The 16,337-nt window shown below is 52.6% G+C and overlaps 3 protein-coding genes across 3 annotated transcripts in view; all 3 read left to right on the top strand.

The window, feature by feature from the left end:
• PTPRA (protein tyrosine phosphatase receptor type A) overlaps positions 1-3,209 on the top strand; it is a 69,651-nt gene extending 66,442 nt beyond the window's left edge. Inside the window, exons 20-21 of the mRNA XM_007960004.2 lie at positions 2,197-2,332; positions 3,135-3,209. Coding sequence (XP_007958195.1) covers positions 2,197-2,332; positions 3,135-3,209 — 211 coding nt within the window. The remainder of the gene's footprint in view (positions 1-2,196; positions 2,333-3,134) is intronic.
• Positions 3,210-9,276: 6,067 nt separating this feature from the next.
• On the top strand, positions 9,277-11,298 carry LOC103191804 (progonadoliberin-2). Its single transcript, XM_007934684.1, has 3 exons — positions 9,277-9,442; positions 9,595-9,728; positions 11,188-11,298. Exons 1-3 carry the CDS (start codon positions 9,277-9,279, stop codon positions 11,296-11,298), a joined length of 411 nt encoding a protein of 136 aa, XP_007932875.1.
• A 189-nt stretch (positions 11,299-11,487) lies between these two features.
• MRPS26 (mitochondrial ribosomal protein S26) lies at positions 11,488-13,782 on the top strand. The gene is made up of 4 exons (XM_007934683.1): positions 11,488-11,699; positions 11,801-11,947; positions 12,030-12,153; positions 13,648-13,782. Exons 1-4 carry the CDS (start codon positions 11,488-11,490, stop codon positions 13,780-13,782), a joined length of 618 nt encoding a protein of 205 aa, XP_007932874.1.
• Positions 13,783-16,337: the final 2,555 nt, after the last annotated feature.

Here is a 16,337-nt window from a genome sequence, read left to right as displayed (position 1 = left end):
AGAGACCAGCACAAGACAGCGACAGCCTTACCAGCCCATGGAGGAGAAAGCTGGATGCCATTGGGTAGGCGGCTTCCTGGCAGAGTAGGTTGCCTTCAGAAATTAATTGGTAGAGAGACGGGCATAAGATGAGTAGCAGGTTGGCCAGCCCACGGAGCAAGAGAGCTAAGTGTCCTCTGGGCAGAAAGATTCCTGGCAGAGTGGGTTGCCCTCGGGCATTAATCAGCAGAAGCTGAGAGACCAAGGAATCTAGAAGCAGAGCTGCCTCTCAGCCTTAAGGGTAGGACCATGGCCTTTGGGGGTGGAACCACCCCAGCCCCCTGGGTTTCAAAGAGCCAGACCTTCACCAACTCAGTTTTGGAATTGGTGCTCAGTTCTCAAGGGCTGCTTGTTCATATGGGCCAGTGGGATGGAGTCATAGCTGCTGCTCAAGAGTGAGGGGTGAGGGGACAAGGCTGCCATGCCCAGTAGGTAAAGGAACAGGGCCCACCAAGCTAAGGGGGTGAGGTCATCACTCAGGAACTAGGGATCTAGAACCCCCCCAGTGAAGGAGATCTCTATACATACCACCCATTAAAGATCTGTACAGATGCCAAGTTGACAAGGGGTAGAATTGTGGTAGTTAAGGTTGTTTGTCAACTTGGCTGGGCCTGGTTGAGTGGCTGGGCAGCTGGTGGTAGTTACTCCCCATGATGAGACTGGCACTCATCTCCCTGGTGGGATCTACCAGAAGCAGCTACTTAGCTGCTTTGGGCATGTGAATCTGCTTCCTGTATATAAGAAACATCTTTGGGAATGGTCCTAGTTTATGGCATGCTTGAACCCTATATGTAGCCAAGTTACTGTTCAGCAGCCTGCCATGCTCTGCCGATCTTGGGACTTCCAGTGGACTTGAATTAGTGGCCTGCCGTGTTGTTTGGTAACATTGGGACTGTGCCTTTTTACAAACTTTGGGTTTGTCAGCCTCAGCAGCCAGTAGCTGAGTGAAGAAAAGCTTCCAGCTTCAGTGGGCCAGAAGCAAGAGGCAAAGCTGAAGCCCAGGGTTGAGGGGCTTTCACCCAGCCCCTAGAGCCTGGCACTTTGAACTCAGACTTAAAGCCTCCACACTGTAGGAGAATAAACTCCTGTTTGTTAATGCCATCCCCTTTGTGGTATTTTCTGTTAGAGCAGCACAGAGGTAACCAAAACAAACCTTTATCCCTACATTTTCCTCCAACTATCCTCCTGTTTCTCTGATTAGTAGTAAACCTCTTCAAAAGGGGCTGTCCACCGTTCCTCTTACAGCAGACTTTCTTGAGCCCATTCCAGTTACCCATCCCCATCATGCACCTGTGCGCACACACATACTTACTGCCCCTGTCAGGAATCCCCGAGTCCTCTATATTGTAAGCATTAGACACAGTTTCTCATTTCTCTGTGGAATGCTGTCAGCTGTACCTGCAGTATATTTCCAGATACCAAATGTTTCTCCCTCCCTCCACCATTGTCCCTTTGTCCACCGTCACCTTTCCCCAATAATTGTGCTGGCCTCCTCACACCTCCCGTCCACGCTGCCTAGAACTCTTTTTGCTCATTTCCCTTCCCATTCTGCGTACGTTCTTGTCTGGGGATACTGCTAAACCCCAAGTCCCTGCCACAGAGCAGGTGCTCATATCTGTCTGTGAGTGAATCAGCTGATGACATTTGCATAGTGTGCACAGGGTCAAGGTTGGAATCTGGATTTCTGTGATTTAGAAGGAAAATGAGAGGTCTGGGAAGACAGCAGCAGAAACACCGCCATGCTGAGGGGCAGGGTTAGTCAGGGAAAGGAAGGCAAAGCGTAGAACTCCACCTGAGCGACCAGCAGGTTAGGGCAACCCAGCACGTGTATGTGCAAGGCTGAGGCTCAGTGCTAGTAGAATGTGAGTGTGCATAAGAGCGTCATCACCACTGTCCCCGCAGACAGTCCCTCAGCAAGCAAATTGGGCCATGCAAGAGTGCAGTGGCCTCCCCAGGGCTGTGCTGTTACAGGGCCCCTCCAGGCTGAGTGGTCAGTAGGGCAAGCACGGGGCTTCTGTGAAGAGCAGGGGCACTGCGGACAGCCCCATTGGATCACAGACCTCCCCAGGAGCCACCGAGCTCAAACTTGATCTGCTCCTCGCTGCTTTCACTCACCTCCTTGACATAGCTGTTGTAAATGTGTCTGCTCTGTTACAGTGCGGGAGCAGGAAGGACGGGGACCTTCTGCGCCCTCAGCACAGTCCTGGAGCGGGTGAAAGCAGAGGGCATTTTGGATGTCTTCCAGACAGTCAAGAGCCTGCGACTGCAGAGGCCACACATGGTCCAGACACTGGTATGCCACCCTATGTATTTGTCCATGTCATCCCTGCAGTCCTTGTCTGTCAGGGCCAGCTCTGGAAGGAAGTACTTCTAGGGGGGCTCACCTGCGAGTCAGATGGTGGGCCCTTTCCCCAAGGTGCTTCAGACACACAAGGAGTGCCATGAAGAAGCAACATAGTAGTGGGAGCACAGCCCCTCCCACCAGCAAGAGATGTGCCCCTCTGTGAAGGTTTGCAGAGGGTTCCTGGTACCCCACGGGACTCTTCACTAGTCCGTGGGCCCTGGGGTGGGAAGACCCAGGAGTCCAAGTTCTCTCCAGTTACATCTTTCCTGCCTCCCTCTGTTCTGCTCAGGCTCTGACTAAACATCTGGATCTCTGGTAACCCCCAAGCATGGCAAATAGACATCAAAAAATGTTTTCCTGAACCCCATGTCACTAGAAATGTTTGAGGGGAAAGGCAAAGTGAATTGTAAGGGGTTTAGGAGATGAGGTATTGGCAACAGCATGTGTCCCAGCTGCAGCCGTGATGCAGTGTTAGCCACACTGAGTCACCTCCCTGGCCTGTCTGCCAGCCCAGCACATACATGTCTGACCTCGCAGGCCCCAGGGTCATCGTCTCTGGTTGTAGAAGATTGGTTCCACCCAGCCCCAAAGGGATGCTGTCAGAGCTCTGGCAGAAGGATCAGGGCACAGGTGGACATCAGAAACTGTCATTTCCTCTCAAGTTTGTATTTAAAAACAATGGGCCTGTTAGGAACTGCAGATAGAGTGTTCTCTTCAATAACCTGGTTTTTTTTCTCACCCATCTCTCTAGGAACAGTATGAGTTCTGCTACAAGGTGGTACAGGAATATATTGACGCATTCTCAGATTATGCCAACTTTAAGTAAGAGGCGACAAGGCCCGTGGACAGAAGAATTGCCTTCTTTAATATTTTGTAATATTCTGTTTTGTTAATATACCCAAAATTGTGTATATATCTTATAACTGTTTTAGAAATTGGTACATAGGCTTCTATTACCTATTAGGTGGAGATTTTATATGTAAATGTGTTAGCACTGATGGTCCTTTTTCCAATGTTTTATTGGGGAATTAAATAGTGTGATGTTTGGATTGATATCGTGAAATCCCCTGCCTGGAAATTGAGCTGAATTGTGGTTTGGTTTATTCATCTTTTTCCTGAAGAAGATGAACACAAAATTGATTCCAGGTAGCTCAGTACCAACTAAGAAAAAAGCACAAAGTCCTCAGAGCTCTTGAGGAAAGCGGCTGTCCCAGTGCCCTTGTGCAGGCCCCTGTCCCTCCCTCCCACTGTAAATAGTCCCCCCACCTATGACCTCCCCACATTCCACCTTGGGGAATAGAGGGACCAGAGCAGTATCTCTGGCACACACTAGGGATGATCAGCTAATAAAAGCTTTGACTCCCTGAGGAAATGTCTCTCCCTTTGTCTGGGGTGGGGCAGCCAGACCAGGCTGGGCTTTCCAAGGCTGTGCCTGGCCCTGCTGGCCACGGATACAGCATAGTCCTGGCTCCTTTCCACCAAGCACAACCCATCCAGCTCTTTGCTAATTGCCAGGATCTTCCTTCCACTCCCTGTACATCTTTGATACAGTGAGTGGCCCCAGCAGCCTTGCTCCCTGAGGCGGCATCCTCACTGAGTTTCCTGTAGTGCAGGGCCACAGGAGAGGAGGTCACTCAGCTCAAGTGCTGAGGCCAGTGTGACTTTTCAGTCCCTGGAGCTTTGCTGCAGAGCAGTCTAGATTGTCTCTCTGCCCAGAATAGGTCTTTAAATCCACCTTGATTGTGTTAAATAGCTTCCATTTCCTTTTGTATCTGTCATCATTTCCAGGACTTGATGTGCAAGTGCCTCAGATCCAGAGGCCAGGTCGGTGGGAGTTTTAGATCCCAATTTGAATAGAGTCCAACACATGAGAAGGACAGTGGCTTCATAAGGTCGACGTTCATTTCTTACCCCCATGACTGTCTGCCCAGTCAAGACCCAGGATCTTTCCATCTTGCGGCTCCACCATCCCTCTGATGTTCTCATCGTGGTTTAAGCTGGGTCACTGCCATGTCTGTACTCCAACCTGCGATGGTGAAAGGGCATGAAGGGCAAGCAGCTTCTTTTTTTAGGACATTGTACATTTTAGGCAAAAGTTGCACTTCTCATTTCCACTCATGTCCCATTGGCCAAAACCTAGTCGTATGGCTACACCTAGCTGCAACAGGTGCTGGGAAATGAGGTCTTTAGTTGGGGACACAGCTGGAAGCGTGGGTCTATTCACTGCCCTCCTAGCCTCACATAGCAGCTCATCACAGGAGCAGGGGAGTAAACTGGTTCCCGTGACGGTCAGTGAAGTGTTGAGAGGGCCCTGCAGCCAGAGGAGGTAAGCAACAGAGCTGGCCCAAGAGCCATCCAGCCATGATGCTACCCCCTAGGACTTCATCCCCTCACCCTGGGCTCCCCAGAGGGTGTCAGGAATGAGAGCTGGGACCCACTCTGAGGGTATCTGTGGAGGCACCCTCAGAGGTCAGGGCCACTGTGCTTCCTGGAGGAGGCAGTGCTTGAACTGGACCTGAGAAATGCTGGACATTGAGATGAGTAAAGAGGAGGACAGGTCAAGTGGAGCCACACTGCAGAGGATCTCAGAGTCCCCACAAAGCTGTACAGACTCAGCAGTTCCAAGAGGGGAGCTACGATCTGTACCGCACAGTCAGGATGTTTGAGTGGAGGAGGGTGGTGTGTGGATGGAACCTCGGGAGGCCTTCAGGAGGCAGGGTGCTACAACAGGCCACCTCTGGGAGTTTCTGAGAGGTGAGCATTGAGTCACATTAGAGGCATCTGGTCTTTCTGTAGGAACTCAGGAACTCCAGGAGCTGGTACCTCAAAACTCAGTAGTTTCAAATCAGGGGTGGATAAATAAATTAAACAAAGTCAGAGTCAGGAATTTCTGAAGAAAGGTGCCATGTTTGGGGAGGACACCTTGCAAGCTATCCTCTGATGCCTCTGGGAGACCAAATCCAGGCAAATGGAAGAGGGTGGGCCATTCAGCAACTCATTCAGCAGACACAGGAGTCCATTCTGAGTCCCGTGCTGCCTCCCTCCCCCCTCCCATCACTGCCTCTCCTCCTGCTGGTGTTGGCCTGGCCATCTGTCTGCTGGAGTCCATGGTGATTGGGTCAGTGGTTGGGCCAGTATTTTAAATCACTCTGGTAGAAGCTCTAGTAGCATAGTGCCTAAGGCATTTGACTGCTAACCAGAAGGCTGGCGGTTCAAACCCACCAGCCACTCCTTGGAAGGAAGGTTGGACAATGTACTTCTGTAATGATACTGCCTCGGAAACCCAAGGAGGGGTCACTATGAGTTGGATCCGACTCGACGGCACATAACAACAACAACTGGTAGCTAAACAGATGCCTTCAAGCAGGAATTACCTCAGCTCTCCACTCCCCTTCTCATTCTCACCTTACAGTGTATGCTCCATCCCTCCTTCACATCCTTCTTACTTTCTTTGTATTACTCAGGGCTCACGTGATTGCAAGAGATCTAACCCAACAGGAATTCGAAAAACCAAACCCACTGCCATTGAGTCAATTCTGACTCATAGGGACCTTTTAGGGCTGAGTAGAACTGCCCCATAGAATTTCCAAGGCTGTAAATCTATAGAAACAGACTGCCTCATCTTTTCCCACAGAGTGCCTGGTGGGGGTTCAAACCACCGACCTTTTGGTTAGCAGCAGAATGCTTTAACCACTATACTATCAGAGCTCATTCAACAGGAACTAGTCTAGGCTAAAAGGAACAGGTATGGGGGCTCTCAGGGTACAATTGTGTGGGAAAGGCAAGTGGTAGCCAGTCAGCTGTGACCAAAGGGTAGAGTATTTCTTGGAAGAAGGAGGGTGAGTGCTGTCTGCAGCCCCACCCCTCACCCAAAGCTCCGGGTCCTGCCACCCTCTGACCTCTGCTTCATCCTGAGTTTTCTGTTTCCTTCATAACTCCCCTCTCCCAAACACACTAGTCTCTTTCATTTAAAAAATAAAAATAGCACTGCCCTCTGGCCAGAGTTGTTCTCCCTTTGTGATAGATTTCTTGGAAAAGTCAGTACTCACTCTCCCTCATCCTCCCTTCATTCCCACATAGTCTGGGGCTAAACCCCAGGAGCCCATTTCTCTGTTCACTGGCTGCTCCTTCAAGGTCTCCTTCCTCAGAGGTCAGGATTCCTAGGGTCTGCATGCCCTCCTTCCTGCCCCTCTGCTGTGCTCTTGGCGTCCAGGGGGTCCCACGTCCACATACTTTGCTCCAGCATATATTCTCTGTTCCCAGTCCTCAATCTCTAGCCGGGGGCATCTCGTCTCCATTTTGTTGCTTTGGATTACCCCACTGTGCCATCCCCATTCCCAGGCCACTAGCTAACCCCTCATCCTTCACCAGGGCCAACTGGTCAAGGAGTCGTGTCCCTCCTCGGTTCCCATGCACCTATGAGTATCTGCTGACAGGAACGATGTCATGTCCTAGGGCCCAAGCATTAGGAGGAGCTAGAGTCACCACATGGGTCTGGGCATTGCCCAGAGGGATACAAGAATGAACTCCAGAGCTTAGGGTCTGGAAGGAGACATCACACGTTTATGAAAAGCCATTCCAGTTCCCAGAAAGGAAGGGACCAGAGGCCCTGGCAGCAGCCTCCAACTGAGCAGCTTAGTTACTGGAAAAAAAAGGAGTTTTGCAGGAAAAAAAAGGTAATCAAACTACAGAAAAAATACAGGTGCCCTATTCCTCTCTCAAGGTGCCCTGGTGGCATTGTGGGTAAGGTATTTGGCTGCTAACCAGAAGGTTGGCAGGTCAAACCTACCAGCTGCTCTGAGGGAGGAAGATGAGGCAGTCTACTTACGTAGATTTACAGCCTTGGAAACCCACTGGGGGTTGCTCTTAGTCGGAATTGATTCTGTGGCAGTGAGTTTTGTGGTTTGGTATTTCTCTTAAATGCCAGGGACTTTGAATAAAACATTGTGTAGATTCAAACCAGAACTAGTTTAAGCCAGTTTATTGAACTCAGGATCATTTTACTAAACAAAGCAAACGTTTTCCCAGAAATCACCTAGTTAACCAATAACTTACATCTTTATTTCCCAAATCAGTTTCACTGAACATAGAATCCACTATGAACATAGAAGTACTCCATTCATTTGCGTCTGTGCTAAGTCAGTCAGTTTAGAAATTCCCATGTGCCTAGCCAGGTGCCTGTGACGGATTGCAGCCCAGTGTGCTGCCACCCTCTGCCCCAACTGCCCACACACACACACATTTTGTCACAAGGTGTGATTCACAGAGTCTTCAGCCACCACAATGCCAAGCCTGACCCTGGGCCTCACATTTACTGTTCAGCCCAAGTGTGGAGATTGGCTATTAACCCTGTAAACAGGCCTCTGACTCCAGGAAGCTGGGCCTGACGGTGCAGAGCCCAGCCTGTGACGCAGACTGGGAGGTGGGGGCAGGGGCCTTTTCAAGCAGCCCAAGGTAGCTGTCTGCATCCACATGGGGTCCTGGGGTGAGTACAGGATGGACGGGGCTGGAGCCTGGAGAAACAAGTAATCTTACCCCAGGGGCTACGCTGCCTTCTCTCTCTCTCACACACACACACACACACAGTCTGTCTCTCCCTCTGTCTCTCCTGGACACAGGACCCTCGTGGGCAGGTACTACCCTACCTAAGCCTGCCCCCACCTGGAGGGACCCAGCCGTGGTGTCCAGATGTGTGTCCACCCAGCCCATTTTACAGGTGGATATTACAGGTGGATAAACCCAGCCAGGTTGGGGGGGGGGTGTCACAGCCTCCTCCACTAGACCTCATATCAGGCTGCTAAGCACCCATTCTCTGGCCTTCATTCTTCTACGAGGGGTGCCCAGAGTTGGATGGGAGTCAGAATCCCCAAGCATTGCCCTCTCCAGGCCTCTTGGGCAGGAGTTTGAGAGTGCAGCCCAGAAAGTGGGACTGTGAAGCTCGGCGCAGGCCAGGCCGGAGTAGCAGTTCCAGGGACTTAAGGCTTCTGGGATGATGGGCAGGGTTGCATCTGCCTGATGACCCCAAGGCAGCGCTGTGTGTGCTCATGTTGGGGGAAGGGTGCTGGCTAGCGAGCTAACCCCCCCCCCCATCTTTCAAGACGTCATTGGAGTCTGAGCTGGAGGGGACGGGGTGGAGCTGCCTGACCAATAAATCCCAGAGCCTTCTGCCTGGGGTCTCACTGCTGCCAGAGGAGCCGCTTTGTCCACAGCTCCGCTCTCCCTTGGTGAGTCAAGGGGCTGCCCCTCTCCCTGCCCCAGTCCCTCCAGCTGCAGTCATCCCAGAAGAGCCGCCTTTATCTCTTCTCCCCAAGTCCACCGTCCATTCCTTTGCCTGCTGGCCTGGCATGGGAGGGCCAAGGGGTAGAAGCACTTGCACACCACCACCACCATGTGTGCTGCACGCCCAGCTGCCATGGGAGATAGAGCAGGTTGCAGAGACACAGGGCACAGGGTCTTCCAGCACCAGTGCCCCAGCTCTCATGTGCCCCCACGTTGCTGCCTGTCCCCATGGAGAACTTCCCTGACCAGCCAGCCATCAGCCTGAAGTCTCTGTTACCTCCCCAAACTTCCTCCCAAATCTGGAACTCACTGAAGGAAGGATGGGCTGGACCGACATAGGGGGCCCTCAGAGCTGGCAAAGCACGTGGGGCAGAGCTCTCTGGGAGAAGCCTGGGTCCCTGAAGCATCCTCCTCCCTGACCTAGTCATGGAGTCCTCAGGGCCCAGAACCCTGTAAGATTGGGACCAGGAGCAGCAGCAGAAGAGGGAAAGGAGACCCTAAAGCCACCCCGAGATTCCAGATGTCCAAGGGGAACCTAGGAGAGGAAGGAGGAGATATGTGTGAGAGTGTCAGACTCCTAAGTGCTGTCCACCTTCCATGGGGGCAGCCCCACCATGGCCAGCTGCAGGCAAGGCCGCCGCCTCCTGCTGCTGCTGCTGCTGCTGCTGACTGCCCACCCTGGACCCTTGAAGGCTCAGCATTGGTCCCATGGCTGGTACCCTGGAGGGAAGCGAGCCTCCATTTCACCCTGGGGCCTCCAGCGGGCCCCTGGACTCCCAGGTAGGTGATGGGCCAGCCCAGCCTGAAAGGGAGGAAAGAACTAGAGAGGAAGTGCTGGCTGAGCCCCTACACCTACCCTGAGCTGGGGGGTGGGGGGGAGCAGGCGGCAGCTCAGGCTTCCTTCTGAGGAAGGGTCCTGGGCACTGCAACAGACAGCCCAAGCCAGACTGCCCGCAGCCTGCACCACGATGCCCTGGCTTCCGCCGAGGACAGCGTGCCCTGGGAGAGCAGACCTGTGGCCCAGCAGCCACTCCATGGGAAGCAGCACCTGGTGCAGAACCTGTTGGTGAGTGGGATGAGAGGCCCCCAGTATTCAGGCTCAGCCACTGGCCACCACGGCCACCCATGTGGGGGTGAATGAGACACCACCGGGATACCCCTGCATCAGCCCGTTTCTCTCTACCCCTGCTGCACACAGACCTCCCAGGACTCTAAGCATAGTTTGCTAAGATACTTAAAGATCAGAAGTCACTAGTGGATGGGGAAGACCACTGAATCTCTGTAAATAAGACAGTTCTGGCAGAGGTGAGCAGCCCCTAAGCAGGAAGAGATACACAGACATACAACAGGGCCCCAGGACCAGGTGGTCGCTGACATGCACTAATGACTTGGTGACTGTAAAGCTTCCCCAAGGCCATGCAGAAGACAGGCACTGCCCACAAAGGAGTGTACACATGCCTTACTGTTTTTGCAAATTAAAGTACACTAAACCAAACTCGCTGCGGTTTTGTCATTTCCGACTCAGTGACCCCTCCTTGGGTTTCTGAGGCGGTAACGCTACCGAAGTAGATTCCCCCATCTTCCTTCTCAGGTGTAGCTGGTGGGTTTGAACCACCAGCCTTCTGGTTAGCAGTCAAATGCCTTAGGCACTATGCCACAAGAGCTCCCTAAAGTACACTGTTGTTGTTGTTGTTATGTGCCGTCGAGTCGGCCCCGACTCATAGCGACCCCTCCTTGGGTTTCCGAGGCAGTATCACTACGGAAGTAGGATTGCCCAACCTTCCTTCCGAGGAGTGGCTGGTGGGTTTGAACCGCCAGCCTTCTGGTTAGCAGGCAAGTGTCTTAGCCACTATGCTACCAGAGCTCCTCTAAAGTACACTAGGGGAGTATAAGGAGGCTGGTGGTGTAGTGGTTTAGGCATTTGGCTGCTAACCAAAAAGTTAATGGTCAAATCCACCAGCCAGTCTGAGGAAAGCAGATGAGGCTGTCTGCTTCTATAAAGATTGACAGCCTTGGAAACCCAATGGGACTCGCTATGAGTCGGAATCTACTCCATGGCAGGGAGTTTGTTTTGGTCTGAGGATGGCTAGTAACAAAGCTAAACAGAAAGTGGTAAAGCCTCATCGCCTAACTTAAGTCGGTGTGAGCTCAGGTCTTTACATATTAGACTTGTTAATGATGAGCAACGCAGCTCCAGAGAAATGAAGCTCCCCACACTGTGTTCTCAGAGTTTCCCGGGACGAGTTCGCCACTCCTCCGGGAGGCCAGAGCGTAGCCACAGGACCCAGAAGCAAGAATGAGCGGCCAGTGGCGGCAGCTGCTCGGGGCAGCAGGGGAGAAGAGGAGAGGGAGGGCGATCCGGAGGCCGAGGCTCGGCGTTCACGCGGCCAAGGGAATGACCGCCCTTCCCCCTCCACAGACTGGACTCCGAGTGCCACGCCACGCCCTCCCTCCAATAAAAGTGTATGGTCTCAGAAGCTGTTGCTTCTAGTTCTCGTTTTCGTCCCCTCCCTCTCTCACCCCAGCCTGAGACCATTCCCCATGTTGGCGCTGGCGGAACGCGGGTCTGGCCCGCCAGCAGGAGGGACGACCGGGCAGGGAGGGCCCAACTAGAGCCCAAGGGGAGCTGCCCGTAGAGGTCAGCAGGGTCGCAGCGCCACCGGCGCAGCCCGAGTAGGGTCGGGAGGGCGACGGAAACACAAGCCCACACTCCAGAGGGCGGGAAGGCGGAGCCCCAGGACTGCCGGTCCCATGGTGCCCCGCGGCCGCTTCCGGGTCACGGTGATGCCATGGCGGCTCCCCGGACGTCCTGAGCGGACTTGATCATGCTGCGCGCGCTGAGCGCCCTGGGCGCGCGGCCCCCGTGCCGGCCTTCTGTCCTGCTAGTGCTCCAGGCGCGCGGCCGCAAGACCCGCCACGACCCTCCGGCCAAGTCCAAGGTCGGACGCCTTCAGACCCCGCCCTCGGTGGATCCCACGGAATTCTTTGTGCTGACCGAGCGTTACCGGGAGTACCGCCAGATATTGCGCGCTCTCAGGTGGGTGACGGGAGGTGAGGAGAGAACCGTCCGCGCCCACAGCGGTGTGTGTTGCAGCGGGAGGCGAGGATGGGGCCGACTCTAGGTGCATCTCCCCATAGGCTGGAGTTTATGGCCGAGGTGCGGAAAAAAGTGAACGAGGCCCGAGTGGGGGTCCTGGCCGAGCGCAGAGCCCAGGAGAAAGCAATAGAGCACCGGGAGCTGATGACCTGGAACCAGGCGGAAAACCAGCGGCTGCACGAGCTGCGGTGAGTGGGGCGGGAGGCGGGGCGGGCTGCCCGCGGATGGGAGACCCGGAGGCGCTGAGTCTCGGCCTTTCGCTCCCTCTAGGATAGCGAGGCTGCTGCAGGAGGCGCAGGAGCAGGAGCGTCAGCGGGCCGAGGAGCAGGCCCGCCAGGCCCGAGAGGCGCAGGCCTGGGTGCAGCTCAAGGAGCGGGAAGTGCTGCAGCTGCAGGTGCGCGGCGTCTCTGGGTAGGAGGGCGGACAGATCTCCCAACTGCCAGAGGAGAGCATTGGCTATGTGCACCCAGAGAGCACAGCCTGGAGCTTTGGGAGAAAGGAGGCGAGGATTTGGGGAAGGAGCTCTAGGAACGTGCCCGTCAGACAGAGAGGTGAGAGGTGGCCAGCTGTGGTGAGCTATGGTTTGGGGAAGGGAACCATGCATTCCACAGGGAGTTGGCAGGAGTGTGCTTGGTTTATTCACAAGGACAGTGAGGCTGGCCCAGGACCGGGCAGTGTTTCATTCCGCTGTGCCTAGGGTTGCTATGAGTCAGAGATAAGTCCACAACACGTTAACAGCAACAACAGTTCACAGTAGCAAAGAGATGGAAACAACTTAAGTGTCCATCAACCGAGGAATGGATAGATAAACTGTGGTACATATACACAATGGAATACTATGCAACCCTAAAGAATTATGTAGGACCTGCAAAACACCCCATAGAGTGGATGAACTTGGAGGACATTGTTGTTGTTGTTGTTGTTATGTGCCATCGAGTCAGCCCTGACTCATAGGGACCCCTCCTTGGGTTTCCGAGGCAGTATCACTACGGAAGTAGGATTGCCCAACCTTCCTTCCGAGGAGTGGCTGGTGGGTTTGAACCGCCAGCCGTCTGGTTAGCAGGCAAGTGTCTTAGCCACTATGCTACCAGTACTCCATTGGAGGACATTATGCTGAGTGAAATAAGTCCGTCACAGAAAGACAAATATTGTATTTGTCTGCTATTGTGAAAAGTCAAGGAAAGGTTTATATATGGAGGAAACTTTCTTTGTGGTTACCAGAGATAAGAGGGAAAATTTCTAGATAGGTTAGAAAAAAAAGATAGATAGATAGATACACACCAAAGATAATTAGTGGTTACCAGAGGTAGGTAGGGGGTTACCAGGAAGGGGGAAGCTTTTGTTTGGGGGGGGCATTGAGTTTATGCTAATAGGTGGTGGGATATTTTGGAAAAGGATAGCAGTAGTGGTGGCACAACATGAAAAATGTCATTCAAGTCCCTGAGTTGTAAATACAGAAGTTGTTATCTTGGGGAATGTCTTGTTATGCATGTTTTCACCACAATAAAAGTAAAAAAAAAAAAAAGAGGTTTTAATTAAAGTAATAGAAGTAGAAGAATGAGTTTTCAGAGAAATTAAGAGGTGAGCAGGCAACAGTGTACGACTGGCTTCAGCCTACGTGACATGAGGTTGCCACAGCTGGTACTTGAGGTTCTGGCTGATGTATCTGGGGGATGGTTGTTCAAAAGAGCAATGTGGCAAAGCTGCTAAGGGCATTCCACTGGAAGGTCACTGAGGCACTCAAAGACGACCTAGACTCCAGGAGGTCCTTCCCCAGGAAGAGCTGGAGCCTCTCCCTGAGCAGGGTTGAAGCTGACAGCCAGCAGACACATGGGTGGGTAGCAGGTGTTCTAAGGCTGCTGTTCATCTGCCTTCTCTCTCCCAATAGGAGGAGGCAAAAAACTTCATCACCCGAGAGAACCTGGAGGAACGGATAGAAGCAGCTTTGGACTCACCGAAGAGCTACAACTGGGCTGTCACCAGAGAGGGACTGGTGGTTAGGCCACAGCAAAAGGTCTCCTAGGGTCCAGTAATGGCAGTGCCTTCTCAGGGACCCTGTGTGTGTGACGGTAAGAGGTGTGGGCCTGATCTAGAATGAAGTAGCTGGTACTTCTGATGAGGAAGCTCGGCCTGTTGCAGTGTGGCGCTCACACTGGCTTCTGTTTGTGTCACTCGGTTGGAAACTATTCTGCCCTCAACAACAGCCCTCAGTGTAGCATCCGCCCTAGAGTGGTTTCCATCCCAACGAGGAGCAGAATGGGCCACAGGCTTTAAGGCAGCCAGGTCATCTCCTAAGTATCATCAGTGGCAGGGATTGGTAAATTACAGCCCCTGGGCCAAATATGGCCCACTGCCTACTTTTGTAAATAAAGTTTTATTTGGAACACAGCCACTCCTGTTCATTGACTATTTTCGGGAGATTAAGTGTTGCAACATTGACTGTATGACCCACAAAGTCTAAAATATTACTATTGTTTGGCTGTTCACAGAAAAAGTTTGCTGAACCCTGACTTAGGGCTTTAAGGCTGCAGCCAAGAGCAGGGCTCACCTGACACCTGGGCCTCAAGCTAATCATTGGCCATCAGTCTGTCCCTGTGTGATCTCGGGCTTTGTTCACCAGTGTCTGGTGTGTCCCAGTGACACTAGACAAGGAGAAGACCCCATTCCTTCCTTCCCATGGCCTCAGCAATTCACATCTGCCCTGACACTCCCAGCTTTCTTAGTCTATCGACCAGACTGGGGAGGCCTGGTTGACCAAGGCTGTGCAAGGTCGGCGGACCAGATGCAAACCAGCAATACTCGTGTATGAGGTTCTGAAGGCTGAATAAGTGAGCATATAGCCCTGTTCAGATGCAACCTTTCAACACCTGAGATGTGGTTGTAGTTTGAGCAAAACTGCTGCCCTTTGTTGCCCATTCAGCTGAACTGACCTGGATACCACCAGAGGAAAGAAGTGAATCCCAGCTTCTTACCGTGACTCGCATATGGAAAGCAGGGCCTGGGAACCCTAAGAAATGAAATTTATTTTAGAGGATGTGGACTATGCCTCATGTTCTAGGTGAGGAGGCAGGCTTAGAGGTGCAGGCAGAGGGTGGTACGGTGCTTGCACACAGCCCACATCAGGGCCCTGCAGCCCCGAGAGCAGTGGCTTCCCTGAGGCTGCTGTAGTGTTTTCTCGTCCCTGCACTGAGCCTGGCCAGAGCACAGTGTACCCCTGACACTGGTGCCCAGCATCACTCTGATTGGCATCAGGCACTCTGGGCTGTGGTTTGGCCGCTCTGTCCACCCCTTGGACTTGATCATGGTGAGAATAGTAGACCTTCCAGTCCCCCTGCAGTGAGAATCTGATGAGCTGTCACATGGGACCCTGGGCCTGTGTCAGGAAGCCCCAACTCTGTATAATACACTCCCCCAACCTCTTCACAATCCTTCAGTTTTATTCTTTCCAAGCCTCTGATGCTTTGCCCAAGATCCAGTATATGTCCTTAATGCAGGCCATCTGTCTTCAGATAATGGGATGCTCTGATACCTTCTTGAAGCTCTGCCTTTGGGCTGATTTCCATTCACCGCTGTCCTTCAGTGTCCTGCATGGATTGTTACACTTTAGCCATTCACTATTAGCTGATTTTCTGTTGCCAGTATGTCATGCAAACCAAGCTGCAATGTTTATATTTTTGCCCACAGTCATCTTGCTGGTATAGACACAAATAAATAGGCAGCTTACTGGTACCTTCAGGGATGGCCCAAGCTCAGTCCCATGTGTACCTGCTTCTCATGGGTCACAGAGTGCCCAGGTAGGCTATCAGATGCCACCCCATTCAGCATGCACAGCTCTGGAAGCCCATGGGAGAATAACTAATCCCTGGCAGGAACCTGGAGGCTTTACCTGATAGTAATGGCTTTGCTTTAAAAAGACTAAGGTCTCCTCTGATTCTTGTTTCGAGTTCCAAATAAGAGTTGAGTCTCATGCAATGTGAGCTCTGCAGGGTTGCAAGAGCCAGAGTTACCAAAATCATGCTTGCTATACCCTGGATCACCTGGGAAGCCTTCTTTTGCTCTGAGCCCCATTTGAGGGTGTTAGGTTTGGGGGCTACCCATTAAATGCATCAGAGCAGGATACTCAAATGTAAGTGCTCTTGTCAAGATTTGGGGGGCCCACCGTGCTTTCCGCACATTGGGCCAGAGAAGGTGGATTAGGATACAGGTACAGTTTGTGTTTTGCTTGAAGCAGAGGAGGCATACTGACCCCCAGGAACCTCACTGAGCCATTTCCCCAGAATTCAGGTACCCAGCTGCAAAAAAAGACATAGAGGCGGCATCTTCTGACCTCTTACTTCACAAGAAGAAGACAGAAGCACCATCAGCAGCCCAAGGCTTATTCCTCTGAGGCTAGACATGCCGCCACCCTCAAGCCTTTTTACCAACTTTGACACCAACCATCCCTCCCACAGTACTGGCTACTTCTCTGCTATTTCGATAATTTGTTGCAGTGGCCACACACAAGTCACAGATAATGCTCAGGATTATGGGGTTTATTAGGGAAGTAACAGGTTACAGTTCAGGTTCAGGAACACTCAG

The sequence above is a fragment of the Orycteropus afer genome, unplaced genomic scaffold (genome assembly GCF_000298275.1).
Source record: "Orycteropus afer afer isolate SDZICR_OR568_19922 unplaced genomic scaffold, OryAfe1.0 scaffold00020, whole genome shotgun sequence".
Taxonomy (NCBI): Eukaryota; Metazoa; Chordata; class Mammalia; order Tubulidentata; family Orycteropodidae; genus Orycteropus; species Orycteropus afer.
The sequence above is the reverse complement of the archived record's forward strand: the minus strand, read 5'-3'. Positions and strand labels throughout refer to the sequence as shown.